Below are 16,996 nucleotides of genomic sequence, written 5' to 3'. Positions count from 1 at the left end.
CATATACAACTACACTGGGATGCTTGGCAAACACAAAATCACTTTTGAGAAATGTTTATCCAAGCAGGTTTCTCTAAGTTCTCACAGACAGACTTTGCTAAAATGAGCTGACAATTCAAAGCTATGAAACTAACATGTTGACAATTCACCTGGAGTAAGAATTATAATCCACACAAAGGACTGTTAAATTACCAAGGGTTTCAGTTAATAGAAATATTGGATAGAGGCTATGATATGTTTAAAATATTTAAACACATGTGGAACTACAATATTGAATAATAATAGCATGTATGACAGGAGCACAATTTCTAGGTTAAAATGCTTAAATGTCCTTGTGTTATTCAGATGGAATGTGGAGATATTTAATAAATTTAGAATTTTATGCCCAAGATGGCAGTGTAGGAGACCCAGGCTTCTGTCTTCCCACAAAGAACAACAATTAGGAAGCTATCCACAAGTGAAAATAGCACGGAGCTCAGGAGTCCACTTACAAAGCTTCAGTAACACAATAGAGCAAAACTCTGAGAACCACACAGAAATGATAGGAAGCAAAGTTTCATTTTGCCTGCATCATCCTTTCCCCAAGACTGGCACTGTTTAATGACAAAAGGGAACTCCCAACCCAAGAGATTTCTCTTGGCCCAGAAAAGGAGAGGAGGGCGAGTGACAAGCTTCCCCAGTCTTTTAGGGAACTGCACAAAGTATCCACTGTGGTTTCACCCCATCCAGAGACCAGCAAAGCTGAGACATCTAGAGACATCTAGGAACAAGGAAGAAGTGAAGGGGCTACCAATAACAGCCATGTGCAGGAATGACCTTTGTTCCCAGTAGCCTGCTTGTCAGAGGACCCCAGTAGGCTTCACTACTAAGGATCTCAGAACCCTTAAAGATATTGCAGACTAGCACAGATTTTATCACTGGACCCCAGAAGACTGGTCCACAAAGGACCCAGGCAGATTTCTCTGCTGAAGAAACCAACAATCAAAACAACCATCACAGATTCCCTGACTACATTTGTCCTACAGATTTTCACATTCACAGATGCCAGTTGCCTGAATCCCTTCCTTTTCTCTTCCTTCCTCCTCCTGCCAGAACCCAAGATCAGTACTAGCAGCCAGTCCCAGCCTCTGCAGCTATGTGCATACAAGATGCCATCCTAGGCCCCTGCAGCCAACTCCCACTGCTGTGTGCATACCCATTATTAGCCCCTGTAGCCACATTAGTGCCCACAAACAAACAAGGTCCCCACACCTGTTGTGGGCCTGGATCTGGCCCTGACCTTTTTCACTGGCCTGCCCTGCAGTTGGTTGCCTGCAGCTTGTCCTAGTAGTCAAGAACCTGCATGATGCCTGCCCTGATTCCCATCACCAGCCCGCACCACTATATATGCATTTGCAGCTAGCCCATGCTGTTCCATGACTACATGCCAACAACCAGGGCTCCAGAGGCTGCTCGTGCTCCTGCAATTGACCCTGACTCCTCTTGGCCCCAGCTCTCACCACTGTGTGTGTGTATGCAGTCAGCCAAGTGTATGCACATCAATGGTTCTGGCCACCACTGCCACCTTCCCCAGTCCCTAGCTGCTGGACCTGGAGGTGCTCTTGAGAACCCCACCAGCAGCCTTAATAGCCAATGTGAAACTCCCATAGCTCTTGCCAAGGACCTTGCAGTTTTCAATGTCACAGACCCCAGCTGCCTGAGCTGACAAGACACAATGCCCCCCTCAAGATCTGGAGCACTCACACACACCCCTGCACTTGGCTCTCTGTAGTATTAGACTAGGCTGGAGTCACAAAATGTTCCAGCATTCCCCAACTCACAGATAAAGAAGTCAGTCCATAAAGTCTGGAAGATGAGATGTTTTCTTAAAATGTGCAGACACCTACCCAAGTTTACAGGGATCACAAAGAATCAGAAAAACATGACACCCCAAAGGAACACAGTAAATATCCAGTAATTGACCCCAAGGAAATGATGATCCATGAATTGCCTGACAAAGAATGCAAAATAATTGTTCTAAAGTTTCTCAGAGAGCCACAAGAGAACACAGATAAGCAATTTAAAGAAATCAAGGAAACAATAAAAAAAAATGAGAAGTTCAACAGAGAGATAGAAAATATAAAAAGAACCAAACAGGAATCTTGGAGCTCAAAAATATAATGACTGCCTGAAGGATTCAATAGAAAGCTTCAATATCAGACTCAACCAAACAAGAGAAAGAATTAATGAGCATGAAGGCACACCATTTGAAAATATCTAAGTTAGAGTAACAGTAAAAAAAAAAAAATAGAAAAGAAAATGAAGAAAACCTACAGGACTTATGAGACACCACTAACATAAACAATCTATGAATTATGGGAGTTCTAGAAGGAGAAGAGAAGAAGATAGGGACAGAAAGTTTGCTTAAAAAAATAATGGCTGAAAATTTCCCAGATCAGGGGCAAGGTTTGTATATTTGAGATCATGGAGCACACAGGTCACCATATTCAAGTCAAAGAGTTCTTATCCAAGCACATTATAATAAAAGTATCAAGAATTAAGAAGTTTGTCACCTATAAAAGATCCCCATAAGGCTATCAGTGAATTTCTCAGCAGAAATATTATAGGCCAGGTGAGAGTGGGAAGAAATATTCAATGTGCTGAAAGAAAAAAAAAAAATTCAACCAAGAATACTTTATCTGACAAAGTTGTCCTTTGGAAATGAAGGAGAGGTAAAGGCTTTCCCAGACAAACAAAAGCTGAGGAAGTTCATCACCACTAGACCTGCCTCACAAGAAATACTGAAAGGAATTCTTCAAGCTAAAATGAAAGCATTCTAATTAATAACATGAAAATGTATGAAAATATAAGGCACACTGCTAAAAGTAACCATATAGGCAAATTCAGAAAACTCCAATGCTGTAATATGATGGTATATTAATCACAATTCTAGTACAAAAGTTAAAGGACAAAAGTATTAAAAATAACCATAATGGATATATTATATAAAAAGATGGAAATTGTGACATCAAAAACATAAAATGGGGAGGAGTAAAAGGGTAGAGCTTTGTATGTTATTGAAGTTAAGCTGGCATTAGCTTAAAATAGACTTATATCTATAAGATGTTTTATGTAAGCCTTATTGTAACCATAAAGTAAAAACCCACAGTTGTTACACAAATCATAAAGAGAAGGGAGTCAAAATCACTATGGAAAATGATTAATTCACAAAGACAGCAAGAGATGAAGAAAGGAGCAAAGGAATTACAAAACAGCCAGGGAACAATTATTAAGATGGCATTAAGAAATGGATAAATTCCTAGAAACATAAAACCTACCAAGACAGAACCATGAAGAAATATAAAATCTGAACAGATTGATAATAAATAAAGATATTTAATCACTAATCAAAAACTTCCCAGCAAAGAAAAGCCCAGAACCACGTGGCTTCATGAGTGAATATTTGAAGAAACATTAATACCAATCCTTCTCAAACTCTTCCCAAAAATTGAAGAGAAAAGAACACTCTCAAATTCATTTTTCAAGGCCAGCATTACCTGACACCAAAGCCAAATAAGGACATGAAAGAAAAGAAAACTACAGGTCAATATTCCAGATAAATATAGATGCAAAAATTCTCAACAAAATACTAGCAAACAGAATGCAACCACACATTAAAAGGTTTATACACCAGGATCAAATAGGATTTATTTCAGGGATGAAAGGATAGTTCAACATCTGCAAATCAATAAATATTATAAACCATATTAATAGAATGAAAGATAAAAATCATGATTATTTCAATAGATGCAGAAAAAATATTTGACAAAATTCAACATCTTTTTATAATAAAAACTCTTAACAAAGAAAGCATAGAAAGACTACCTTAACAAAATAAAAGTCATATATGATAAGCCCATAGCTAACATCATACTCAATGGTGAAAAGTTGAAAGATCAGGAACAAAATAAAGGTGCCCACTTTCACCACTCCTATTGAACCAAGTATTGGAAGTCCTACCTAGAGCAATTGGCAAGAAGAAGTAGTAACAGGAACCCAAATCAGAAAGGGCAAAGAAAAATGTCTCTGTTTTCAGATGATATGCTTTCATATATAGAAAATCCTAAAGACTCCACCAAAAAACTATTAGAACTAACAAATGAATTCAGTAGTTTCAGGATATAAAATAACCATACAAATATCAGTTGAGTTTCCATATACTAACAATGAACTATCTGAAAAATATCTTTTTTAATTTACAATAGCTTAAGAAACAATAAAATACTTAATAATAAACTTAACCAAGAAAGTGAAATATCTGTACACCAAAAACTGTAAGATATTGATGAAAGAAATAAATGGAAACACATACCATGCTTAGGGATTGGAAGAATTAGTATTGTTAAATGTCCCTCCACCAAGGAAATCTACAGATTTAATGCAATCTCTAGCAAAATACCCATGACATTTTTCACAGAACTAAAACAAATAATCCTAAAAATTTGTATGGAACCACAAAAGACCTCCCAAACCAAAACAATCTTGAGAAAGAAAACCAAAGCTGGAGAAAGCACACTTCCTGATTTCAAATTACATTACAGAGTATTGTAATTAAAACAGTATGATACTGGCATAAAAACAGACACATACAACAATGGAACAGAATCAAGAGCCCAGAAATAAACCCATATACTTAGGGTCAACTAATATTTGTCAAAGGAGCCAGGAATACTCAATGAAGAAAAATAGTCTCAATAAATGGTTTTGGAAAAACTGAATACTCACATGCAAAAGAATGAAATTGGACCCCCATCTTATGCCATTCACAAAAATTAATTCAAAATGGATAAAAGACTTAAACTTGTCATAGCAATGACTTTTTTGGATATGGCACAAAAGCCACAGGCAACGAATGCAAAAATAAACATCAGACTAAAAAGTTTCTGCACAACAAAAGAAACAATCAACAGTATGAAAAGACAGCCTACATAATGGGAGAAAATATTTGCAAATATTATATCTGATAAGAGTTAATATTCAAAATATATAAGGAACTCATACAATTTAATAACAATAATAACCATCTGATTTAAAAAGGATTAAAAGACCTGAATTGACATTTCTTCAAAGAAGAAAAGATGCTCAACATCAGAGAAATCAATCAATCTGGGAAATGCAAATCTAAAGGACAATGAGATATCACTTCACACTTGTTAGAATGGCTATTATCAAAAAGACAAGTGTTAACAATTGTGCAAGGATGTGGAGAAAAGGGAACCTTCTTAAACTGTGGGGGGAGAGGGATATAAATTGGTATAGCCACTATGAAAAACAGTATAGAGGTTCCTCAAAAAAATTAAAAAACAGGACTACCATATGATCCAGCAATGCCACTTTGGGTATATATCCAAAGGAAGTGAAATCACCACCTCAAAGAGATATCTGTATACCCATGTACATTTCAACATCATTATACATCATTATTATATATTAACATACAGTAGCCAATGAATGGAAACAACCTAAGTGTTCACTGATGGATGAAGGAAGGAAGGAAAGATATAAATAAAATATATATATTTTATAAAAATTTTATGAATTTATATGAAGTACAATATTTTTCAGCACCAAACTGAAAGCCAGTATCTTAGACTTGAGTTCTAAAGCTCTTTATAATTTTTTTCAGGAAAGTAAAATAAAAATTAATTGAACCAGATTATCTACTACAAAAAGATTGAGAGTGGGTCCTCAACTTGCATGAAAATCAAAGGAACAAGAAAATATGAAATAAGAAAAGCACTGAACTCCAGGTTATATGCCAAATGTATAGTACTTACATAAATATCTCCAAACTTTGGTGGAACATTAATGAGGTTAAGGTCCAATTCAGCAACTTGATTTATTTGGTCCCTTAAATCATAGAACTGAATTGAGTTTAGGCCTAAGATATTCATACATTAGATTATGATGTTTCTCATAAGTTGCAGGAAAGTTATAGCCAGTCACACTGTCAGAACAAGCTTTCCACGTTGGTCAATCTACTCAGGTAATCAAATTCTAGTTTCTGGTAAGCATAGAATTAGAATTGGATGTTTTTTCTTGATAGTATTTCTTTATTAAATATTCATGAAAATAACTGGTATTTGTTATAAGAATCTGGATACTTGGTTGTGGATCAATTGTGGTATTTTAGCCTCTAATCATTTTACCCTTTTGTTAAATAATAAAAATACTAAACTTTATACATGCATGTAGAAAATTTGTGTTCATAAAATCTGCCACTTACTAATTGCCTTGTATATCCTCATAAGATAGTAGTTTTAGATACATTACCCCATATAATCCTTGGCATATTATATATTCATAGTTGAGACAAGCAATTTTAATGAATTTAGCCAAGGTTACCTGGCTAATAAGCAAAATCATAATGATTTGAATTTACTTGCAAAGTTTGCAGTCTTCCCCCTATATCTTTTTTTTTAACATCTTTATTGAAGTATAATTGCTTTACAATGGTGTGTTAGTTTCTGCTGTATAACAAAGTGACTCAGTTATACATATACATATATCTCCATTTCTCCTCCCTCTTGCGTCTACCTCCCGCCCGCCCTATCCCATCCCTCTAGGTGGTCACAAAGCACCGAGCTGATCTCCCTGTGTTATGTGGCTGTTTCCCACTAGCTATCTATTTTACTTTTGGGAGTGCATATATGTCCATGCCACTCTCTCACTTCGTCCCAGCTTACCCTTCCCGCTCCACATGTGTTCAAGTCCTTCTCTATGTCTACATCTTTATTCCTGTCCTGCCCCTAGGTTCTTCAGAAATTTTTATTTTGATTCCATATATATGTGTTAGCATACGGTATTTTTTTTTCTCTTTCTGACTTACTTCACTCTATATGACACTCTCTAGGTCCATCCAACTCACTACAAAAAAAATCAATTTCGTTTCTTTTTATGGCTGAGTAATATTCCATTGTATATATGTGCCACATCTTTTTTATCCACTCATTAGTCAATGGACACTTAGGTTGCTTCCTTTTCCTGGTTATCGTAAATAGTGCCTCAATGAACATTGTGGTACATGACTCTTTTTGAATTATGGTTTTCTCAGGGTATATGCCCAGTAGTGGAATTGCTGGGTCATATGGTAATTCTACTTTTAGTATTCCAAGGAACCTCCATACTGTTCTCCATAGTGGCTGTATCAATTTACATTCCCACCAACACTGCAAGAGGTTTCCCTTTTCTCCACACCTTCTCCAGCATTTATTGTTTGTAGATTTTTGATGATGGCCATTCTGACTGGTGTGAGGTGATACCTCATTATAATTTAGATTTGCATTTCTCTAATGATTAGTGATGTTGAGCATCCATTCATGTGTTTGTTGGCAATCTGTATATCTTCTTTGGAGAAATGTATATTTAAGTCTTCTGCCCATTTTTGGATTGGGTTGTTTGTTTTTTTGATATTGAGTTTCATGTATATTTTGAGTTGCTTGTATATTTTGGATATTAATCCTTTGTCAGTTGCTTCATTTGCAAATATTTCTCCCATTCTGAGGGTTGTCTTTTCATCTTATTTATGTTTTCCTTCACTGTGAAAAAGCTTTTTAAGTTTCATTAGGTACCATTTGTTTATTTTTATTTTTATTTTTATTTCCATTTGTGTAGGAGGTGGGTCAAAAAGGATCTTGCTGTGATTTATGTCACATAGTGTTCTGCCTATGTTTTCCTCTAAGAGTTTTATAGTGTCTGGCTTTACAATTAGGTCTTTAATCCATTTTGAGTTTATTTCTGTGTATGTTGTTAGGGAGTGTTCTAATTTCATTCTTTTACATGTAGCTGTCCAGTTTTCCCAACACCACTTATTGAAGAGGCTGTCTTTTCTCCATTGTATATTTTTGCCTCCTTTATCAAAGATAAGGTGACCATATGTGTGTGGGTTGATCTCTGGGCTTCCTATCCTGTTCCATTGATCTATATTTCTGTTTTTGTGCCATTAGCATACTGTCTTGATTACTGTAGCTTTGTAGTATATTTTGAAGTCAGGGAGCCTGATGCCTCCAGCTCCGTTTTTCTTTCTCAAGATTTCGTTGGCTATTTGTGGTCTTTTGTGTTTCCATACAAATTGTGAATTTTTTTGTTCCAGTTCTGTGAAAAATGCCAGTGGTACTTCGATAGGGATTGCTTTGAATCAGTAGATTGTTTTGGGTAGTATAGTCATTTTCACATTGTTGCTTTTTCCAATCCAAGAACATGGTATATCTCTCCATCTGTATCATCTTTAATTTCTGTCATCAGTGTCTTATAGCTTTCTTCATACAGGTCTTTTGTCTCCTTAGGCAGGTTTATTCTTAGATATTTTATTCTTTTTGTTGCAATGGTAAATGGGAGTGTCTCCTTAATTTCTATTTCACATTTTTCATCATTAATGTATAGGAATGCCAGATATTTCTTTGCATTAATTTTGTATCCTTCTACATAACCAAATTCATTGATTAGCTCTAGTAGTTTCTGATATCATCTTTAGGATTCTCTATGTATAGTATCAGGTCATCTGCAAACAGTGACAGTTTTACTTCTTCCCTTCATATTTGGATTCCTTTTATTTCTTTTTCTTCTCTGATTGCTGTGACTCAAGTTTCCAAGACTATGTTGAATAATAGTGGTGAGAGTGGGCAACCTTGTCTTTTTCCTGACGTTAGTGGAAATGGCTTCAGTTTTTCACCATTGAGGATGATGTTGGCTGTGGGTTTGTCATATATGCCCTTTATTATGTTAAGTTCCCTCTATGCCTACTTTCCAGAGAGTTTCTATCATAAATGGGTGTTGAAATTTGTCAACTTCTTTTTCTGCATCTAATGATATTATCATATGGTTTTTATCCTTCAATATGTTAATATGGTATATAACATGGATTGGTTTGTGTATACTGAAGAATCCTTATATTCCTGGGATAAATCCCACTTCATCATGGTGTATGATCCTTTTAATGTGCTGTTGGATTTGGTTTGCTAGTATTTTTTTGAGGATTATTGCATCTTTATTCATCAGTGATATTGGCCTATAGTTTTCTCTTTTTGTGGTATATTTGTCTAGTTTTGGTATCAGGGTGGTTGTGGCCTCCTAGAATGAGTTTGGGTGTGTTCCTCCTTCTGCTATAATTTGGAACAGTTTAAGAAGGATAGGTGTTAGCTCTTCTCTAAATGTTTGATAGAATTCACCTCTGAAGCCATCTGTTCCTGGGCTTTTGTTTGTTGGAAAATTTTTAATCACAGTTTCAATTTCAGTGCTTGTGATTGGTCTGTTCATATTTTCTATTTCTTCCTGGTTCAGTCTTAGAAGGTTGTGCTTTTGTAATAATTTGTCCACTTCTTCCAGGTTGTCTATATTTTGGCCTATTGTTGCTTGTAGTAATCTCTCATGATAATTTGTATTCCTGCAGTGTCAGTTGCTACTTCTCCTTTTTCATTTCTAATTCTATTGATTTGGGTCTTTTCCCTTTTTTCTTGATGAGTCTGGCTAATGGTTTATCAATTTTGTTTATCTTCTCAAAGGAACAGCTTTTAGTTTTATTGATCTTTGCTATTGGTTCCTTCATTTCTTTTTCATTTATTTCTGATCAGTTCTTTATGATTTCTTTCCTTCTGTTAACTTTGGGGGTTTTTTTTTGTTCCTCTTTCTTTAATTGCTTTAGATGTAAGGTTAGGTTGTTTATTTAAGATGTTTTTGTTTCTTGAGGTAGGACTGTATTGCTGTAAACTTCATTCTTAGAACTGCTTTTGCTGCACAACATAGGTTTTGGGTCTTTGTGTTTTCATTGTCATTTGTTTCCAGGTATTATTTTTTTATTTCCTCTTTGATTTCTTCAGTGATTTCTTGGTTATTTAGTAGTGTATTATTTAGCCTCCATGTGCTTGTATTTCTTACAGATATTTTCCTGTAATTAATATCAAGCCTCATAATGTGGTGGTCTGAAAAGATATTTGATATGATTTCAATTTTCTTAAATTTACAAAGGCTTGATTTGTGACCCAAGATATGATCTATCCTGGAGAATGTTCCATGATCACTTGAGAAGAAAGTGTACTCTGTTGTTTTTGGATGGAATGTCCTATAAATACCAATTAAGTCCATCTTGTTTAATATATCATTTAAAGCTTGTGTTTCCTTATTTATTTTCATTCTGGATGATCTGTCCATTGCTGAAAGTAGGGTGTTAATGTTTCCTACTATGACTCTGTTACTGTCAATTTCCCCTTTTTTGGCAGTTAGCATTTACCTTATATATTGAGGTACTCCTATATTGAGTGCATTAATATTTATAATTGTTATATCTTCTTCTTGGATTCATCCCCTGATCATTATGTACTGTCCTTCTTTGTCTCTTATAACATTCTTTATATTAAATTCTATTTTGTCTGATCTGAGAATTGCTACTCCAGCTTTCTTTTGATTTCCATTTTCATGAGATATATTTTTCCATGCCCTCACTTTCAGTCTGTATGTTTCCCTAGGTCTGAAATGGGTCTCTTGTAGACAGCATATATACAGGTCTTGTTTTTGTATCCATTCAGCCAGTCTATGTCTTTTGGTTGGAGCATTTAATCTATTTACATTTAAGGTAATTGTCAATATGTATGTTCCTATTACCATTTTCTTAATTGTTTTGGGTTTGTTATTGCAGGTCCCCTCCTTCTCTTGTGTTTCCTGTCTAGAGAAGTTCCTTTACCGTTTGTTGTAAAGCGTGTTTGATGGTGCTGAATTCTCTTAGCTTTTGCTTTTCTATAAAGTTTTTAATTTCTTCATTGAACCTGAATGAGATCCTTGCTGGGTAGAGTAATCTTAATTGTAGTTTTTTCCCTTTTATTGCTTTAAATATGTCCTGCCACACCCTTCTGGCTTGCAGAATTTCTTCTGAGAATTCTGCTGTTAACCTTATAGGGATTCCTTTGTATGTTATTTGTTGCTTTTCCCTTGCTGCTTTTAATATTTTTTCTTTCAATTTAATTTTTGATAGTTTAATATGTGTCTTGCCATGTTTCTCCATGGATTTATCCTGTATGGGACTCTCTGTACTTCCTGGACTTGACTGACTATTTCCTTTCCCATATTAGGGAATTTTTCAACTATAATTTCTTCAAATATTTTCTTAGTCATTTCTTTTTCTCTTCTTCTTCTGGGACCCCTATAGTTCGAATGTTGGTGTGTTTAATGTTGTCTCAGTGGTCTCTGAGACTGTTCTCAAGTCTTTTCCTTCTTTTTTCTTTATTCTGCTCTATTGTAGTTATTTCCACTATTTTATCTTACAGGTCACTTGTTCATTCTTCTGTCTCAGTTATTCTGCTATTAATTCTTTCTAGAGTATTTTTAATTTCATTTATTGTGTTGTTCATCATTTTTTGTTTGCTCTTTAGTTCTTCTAGGTCCTTGTTAAACATTTCTTGTATTTTCTTCCTTCTATATCCAAGATTTTGGATCATCTTTACTATCATTATTCTGAATTCTTTTTCAGGTAGACTGCCTATTTCCTCCTCATTTGTTTGGTCTGGTGGGTTTTTACCTTGCTCCTTCATCTGCTGTGTATTTCTCTGTCTTCTCATTTTGCTTAACTTACTGCATTTGGGGTCTCCTTTTCGCAGGCTGCAGGTTCATAGTTCTCATTGTTTTTGGTGTCTGCCCCCAGTGGCTAAGGTTGGTTCAGTGGGTTGTGTAGGCTCCTGGTAGAGGGGACTGGTGCCTGTGTTCTGGTGGATGAGGCTGGATCTTTTCTTCTGGTGGGCAGGACCATGTCCGGTGCTATGCTTTGAGGCGTCTGTGAATTTATTATGATTTTAGGCAGCCTCTCTGCTAATGGGTGGGGTTGTGTTCCTGTCTTCCTAGTTGTTTGGCATGACTTGTCCAGCCATGTAGCTTGCTGGTCGTTGAGTGGAGCTGGGTCTTAGTGTTGATATGGAGATCTCTGGGAGTGTTTTCACCATTTGATATTATGTGGGGCCTGGAGGTCTCTGGTGAACCAATGTTTTGAACTTGGCTTTCCCATCTAAGGGGCTCAGGCCTAACACCCAGCCGGAGCAACAAGACCCTGTCAGTCACATGGCTGCTAGTGACCTAGGGTCTCCTGCAGATGGGGGGTGACTGTGCCTCACTGCAGGGAAACAGACACTGGCAGCAGAAGTTCTGGGAAGTACTACTTAGTGTGAGCCCCCCCAGTGTCTGCCATTAGCCCCACCAAAGAGCCGGGTAAGCTCCCCCTATATCTCAATGTCAATTCTATCTTAGTCTTTTTTTTATGAATGTAAACTCTGGTCCCTTAATTGGGCTTTAGTTTTTCCAGAACATGTGTGTATCTCTTACAGCACATCATCTAAAGAAAACTGGTAGCAATTTATTTTCTGTTAATTATTACCCTCTTCTTATTTAATTAAATTTCTTAGACTCTATCTCCAGTTTCAAGAGGCACAATAAAAAAGAACAAAAGAAATACCTCCAGATTTTATTAATTTATCTTATTTAATTATGCTTCATAATTTCCTAAAACCCAGATATAGAATACAGATATAAATGTTATCAGGACAGTTAATTTTTTTTCAAGAGACTATAACTGCTTTAACAAAGAAAAATCTAATTTCTTTGTTTCACAGGGAACTACTCCTAAGATAAATGCCTCTAGATTGTTCAACACCCTAGGCTTCTTATTGTCACACTTAAAAGTCTGTAACATAGGATTTGTCACATTATCATGGAATGTTATATATTACTTCATTTTAGTCAAATTTTTCTTAATTCAAATTGGCTTCTTGAGAAAACCCCTTGTTATCTCATCTACTACAGGGTTTTGAGTACAAGCTTAACATTTCACTAATTGATTATACAAATAATTGCACACTTCAGTTTTACTCTTTCCTTATATTATATTCCTGACATATCAGTGACTCAGAGATTTTGTTTGTTTCATAAACTGTAGATGTGGAGCCAACAATTTTAGAGTGTGCTAATAGTTTACGTTTTTTTTTTGTTGTTTGTTTCTTTTGTTTCAGTCTGTTCCCAGTATTCTAGAGGAGTATTTGCCATTTTTGGACTCTATGATAAGAGGTCAGTACATACCTTGACCTCATTCTGCAGCGCCTTACACATCTCCCTCATCACACCAAGTTTCCCTACTGAGGGGGAGAGCCAGTTTGTGCTGCAGCTAAGGCCTTCCTTACGAGGAGCACTCTTGAGTCTGCTGGATCACTATGAATGGAACTGTTTTGTCTTCCTGTATGACACAGACAGGGGTAAGTGGCAATTCCACATCTACATAAGTAAAACTCTAATTTTCTATCTGAAATGACTTTGTATCAACTGTGTGAGCAACATATTTTGATCCCTAATGTGGCTAAAATCAGAAAATGGTCAATGTGCATTCTCAGTTTTTTTATGTTGACTCTGGGGAAACATTTTTAATTAAATGAGCCTCAAATTCACAAGGTTACTTGAGTAAACCATGTTCTTTAGTTGAAATTAAAATAGATACATATTTTTTAAATTTCCATGATGATATTTCAGGTGCAGTCATAAAATATGTATGTCCTTTACCTCAAATGCAAATTATTTCGTGATTTGGAAGATTTTTAAATAGCATCAGGTTGAGGCATAGCATTGAGTTTGAAATATAAAATGTTAAATGAGTAATTGAAGGGTCATGATAATGAGAATAAAGATTTGGTGGTAAGGCTTCTGCTTGCTGGCAACCTTTCACTTTATCTTTACCGATCAGTCTGTAAAGATTAATAAATGGTATGATCCATGTGTTGTAGAAACAAGGTCGATAACTAACACTAAATTATTGGCAATCCATACAATTCTGTGCAATGATGATATACTCTGACTTTTGGTTGGAGACATAACTTAAGGTATTCCAATTTTTGTTCATTTCTTCTTTTTATTTAGTGACCAGAATCATAGCAACATATTATGTTTCAAAATAAACAGCAGGGAATCACCTGTGGGGTTTTGTTTTCAGTTCTTTTTCCTTAAAGTGTAAGATTTAGGAGCAGACAAGAAGTTATAGTAAAAGTTCAAACAGGCAACATTTCAAGAAAATGCTTTAATAAAAGTCTACCTGTGAAGTGAGTAAAACAATAAATATAAAATCAATAAACAAACAAAATAAATCATTTGAAGATATAATTATCTTCAAAATCCAAATATTCAGAATCCTATATTGAGACAAAAACTTATTAAATGAATTCATATTTCTCATTTATATTTACATATTTAATTAGATGGAAATGTAAGTCATATAAGATTTCACACCAATGATAGTCCTTTGCTTATATTGGCATTCTTGGTAAATTTACATTTGGAAACAAGTTCAGAAAATTTAATATCATCAGCGTATTTTCTTCATGGTTGTAGCATACTCTAATTCTCATTTTGAAATTTGGGAGCCTATCTATATCTCATGATATCATTTTCTAATAGCTAACAATCCAAAGCATCCTAGAGAATGTATTATAGATTAGGGAAATTATCACCCTGCTCACTTCAAATTTTGGAAATATTCTTAAGCAAGAGGACACTGAGAATTGAATCATAATGCAAATTAAAACAACAATGAGATACTACTACATGTCTATTAGAATGGAAAAAATTTAGATCACTGACAACATCAAATGGTGGTTAGGAAGAGGAGTAACAGGAACTTTCATTCATTGTTTGGGGAGAATGTAAAATGGTACAGCTACTTTGTAAGGCAATTTGGCGGTTTCTTACAAAACTAGATTTACTCTTACTATATGATCCAGCAATCATGCTCCTTGGCGTTTATACCCAAACCACACAGAAACCTTCACAAAGATGTTTATAACAGCTTTATTCATAATAGCCAAAACTTAGAAGCAACCAAGATGTCCTTCAGTAGGTGAAGGGATGATTAAACAGTGATACATTTAGACAGTTCAAGACTGAAAAGAAATGAGCTATCAAGACATAAAAAGACATGGAGGAAACTTAAATGCATATAACTAAGTGAAAGAAGTCATTCTGAAAAGGATACATACTGTATTATTCCAACCATATGACATTCTGGAAAAGGACAAACTATGATACAGTAAAAAGATCAGTGGTTTCCAGGAGTGAAGGGGAAAAAGGGATCAATAGGTGGAGCACAGAGGATTTTTAGAGCAGTGAAACAGTTCTGTGTGATATTATAATGGTGGATGCATGTCACTTTACATTTTTCCAAACCCATAGAATGTATAAAACCAAGGATGAATCCTAGTGTAAACTAGGACTTTGGGTAATAATGTACCAATGTAGGTTCATCAATTATAAAATATGAGTGTCAAGTGAAAAAAATTCCACTTCAATAAAATTGATTTTAAGTGTTTAAAAAATTGAATCATAATGTCAAGAAATATATACTGGAATATGGATGAGATGGTTCTTCCTGTGGCTTGTTATGACACAGCTCAGTTTGTCACTTTGGGCAGAAGATCTTTATCTTATGGCATCTTGGTCTTACTGAAATACGAGTGGGACCTGTCTCACTTCTTTCCTCTGCCCTTGTGCAAACCAGTCTCTCGCAAGGAGAGGATTCTAGACATTCATGCATCAGCCTCCCCACCAAACAGGGATTAAAATTAATGCTTTGCTTTTGCACCAGTTTGTACTTTTTAGGATCCCCACTCCTGCATAACAAGTCAGATGATCCAAACTTAGGCCACCTCCCATTACTTTTTACCATGGGATCTCTCTAGTATAAGCAGATAATACTTGGTTATTTAACAATTCTTTCTCCTGGTTAAATTTCTGTCTTCAAAGGCTTAAACTCATCATGGTACCAGCACTATTTCTTCTAATAAGGCATTCTGTAACTTTAACCTACCTATTAACTTGCTGCACAAAAAGCCTATTTTCCTGTCATCACCCTAGAATTTAACTGGTTACTTTTAAACAGTTGATGTAAATCACTCTCTAGTATTTCTTAGTTCTCTCCAATACTTACATTGGGATGAATAGCTAGTCCTTTGAATTGCCTTCTATTATAGTAATTCAACCCAACTTCAAAGTATACACCTTCAGGGACTTCCCTGGTGGTCCAGTGATAAAGAATCCATCTTCCAATGCAGGGGACGCAGGTTGATCCCTGGTCAGGGAACTAAGATCCCACCTGCTGTGGGGCAACTAAGCCCACGTGCCACAACTACTGAGCTTCCATGCTTCAACTAGAGAGCCCACGTGTTGCAAACTACAGAGCCCAGGCTCTCTGGAGCCCACATGCCAAAACTAGAGAAGAGAAAACCCACATGCCACAACTAGAGAGAAGCCCACATGCCACAGTGAAGAGCCCATGTCACAAAAAAGATCCTGCCTGCCTCAACAAAGATCCTGTGTGCCATAGCTAAGACCTGATGCTGACAAATAAATATTTTTTTTAAAAATCACAAAGTATACACCTTTATTCCAAGTGGTAATTGCATGAATGAAAAATAACATGTCAGGAAAATGACCATTTCTTATGTTCAGATGGCTCACTCTGCCACGATACTACCATTTTTTCTCAATATTCTGGGTCTTACTTAAGTACTTGCAAAGGATGAGAATAATTTTCCCCCTTTGAAATTATTGTGCTCATTTTATGAATTTAGGATCATAAGCCCAATTTACCTCCTCTTAGATACAGTGTTTAAAATTATGTATCACTACCACCAACTGAGGTGTGAACCTCAGTTATGAAAGTATGATTAACTTCTGTCATAAATATAGTTGGCTAAGAGTCATCCATATTTTCACATAATGAATAATTAAAAGATCAGAATTTTTAAATGTAATGCACAAAATGAAGTGTAAAGAAATAAGATAGTATGGTATATTTTAGTACTTTTCTCTAATCCTCTACTGTGATAATGAACTGCTCATCTAAACATTTTTCCTGTTCTAAGTACCTGCCTTAATATGACCCTGAATTTCTCTATGAACATGAGTGGAACCTGACTTTCTGATGCCTCATAAATTCTTATTTTGG

At 35.5% G+C, this 16,996-nt stretch overlaps 1 protein-coding gene across 3 annotated transcripts in view; it reads left to right on the top strand.

The window, feature by feature from the left end:
- GRIA4 (glutamate ionotropic receptor AMPA type subunit 4) overlaps positions 1-16,996 on the top strand; it is a gene marked incomplete at both ends in the record, with an annotated part of 489,699 nt that overhangs the window by 133,338 nt on the left and 339,365 nt on the right. For all 3 annotated transcript variants that reach the window (XM_079708692.1, XM_079708693.1, XM_079708694.1), the window contains one exon: positions 13,023-13,262. In XM_079708692.1, the coding sequence (XP_079564818.1) occupies positions 13,023-13,262 (240 nt within the window). The remainder of the gene's footprint in view (positions 1-13,022; positions 13,263-16,996) is intronic.

The sequence above is a fragment of the Hyperoodon ampullatus genome, assembly GCF_949752795.1.
Source record: "Hyperoodon ampullatus genome assembly, chromosome: 7".
Classification (NCBI taxonomy): Eukaryota; Metazoa; Chordata; class Mammalia; order Artiodactyla; family Ziphiidae; genus Hyperoodon; species Hyperoodon ampullatus.
This window is presented reverse-complemented; position numbering and strand designations above follow the sequence as displayed.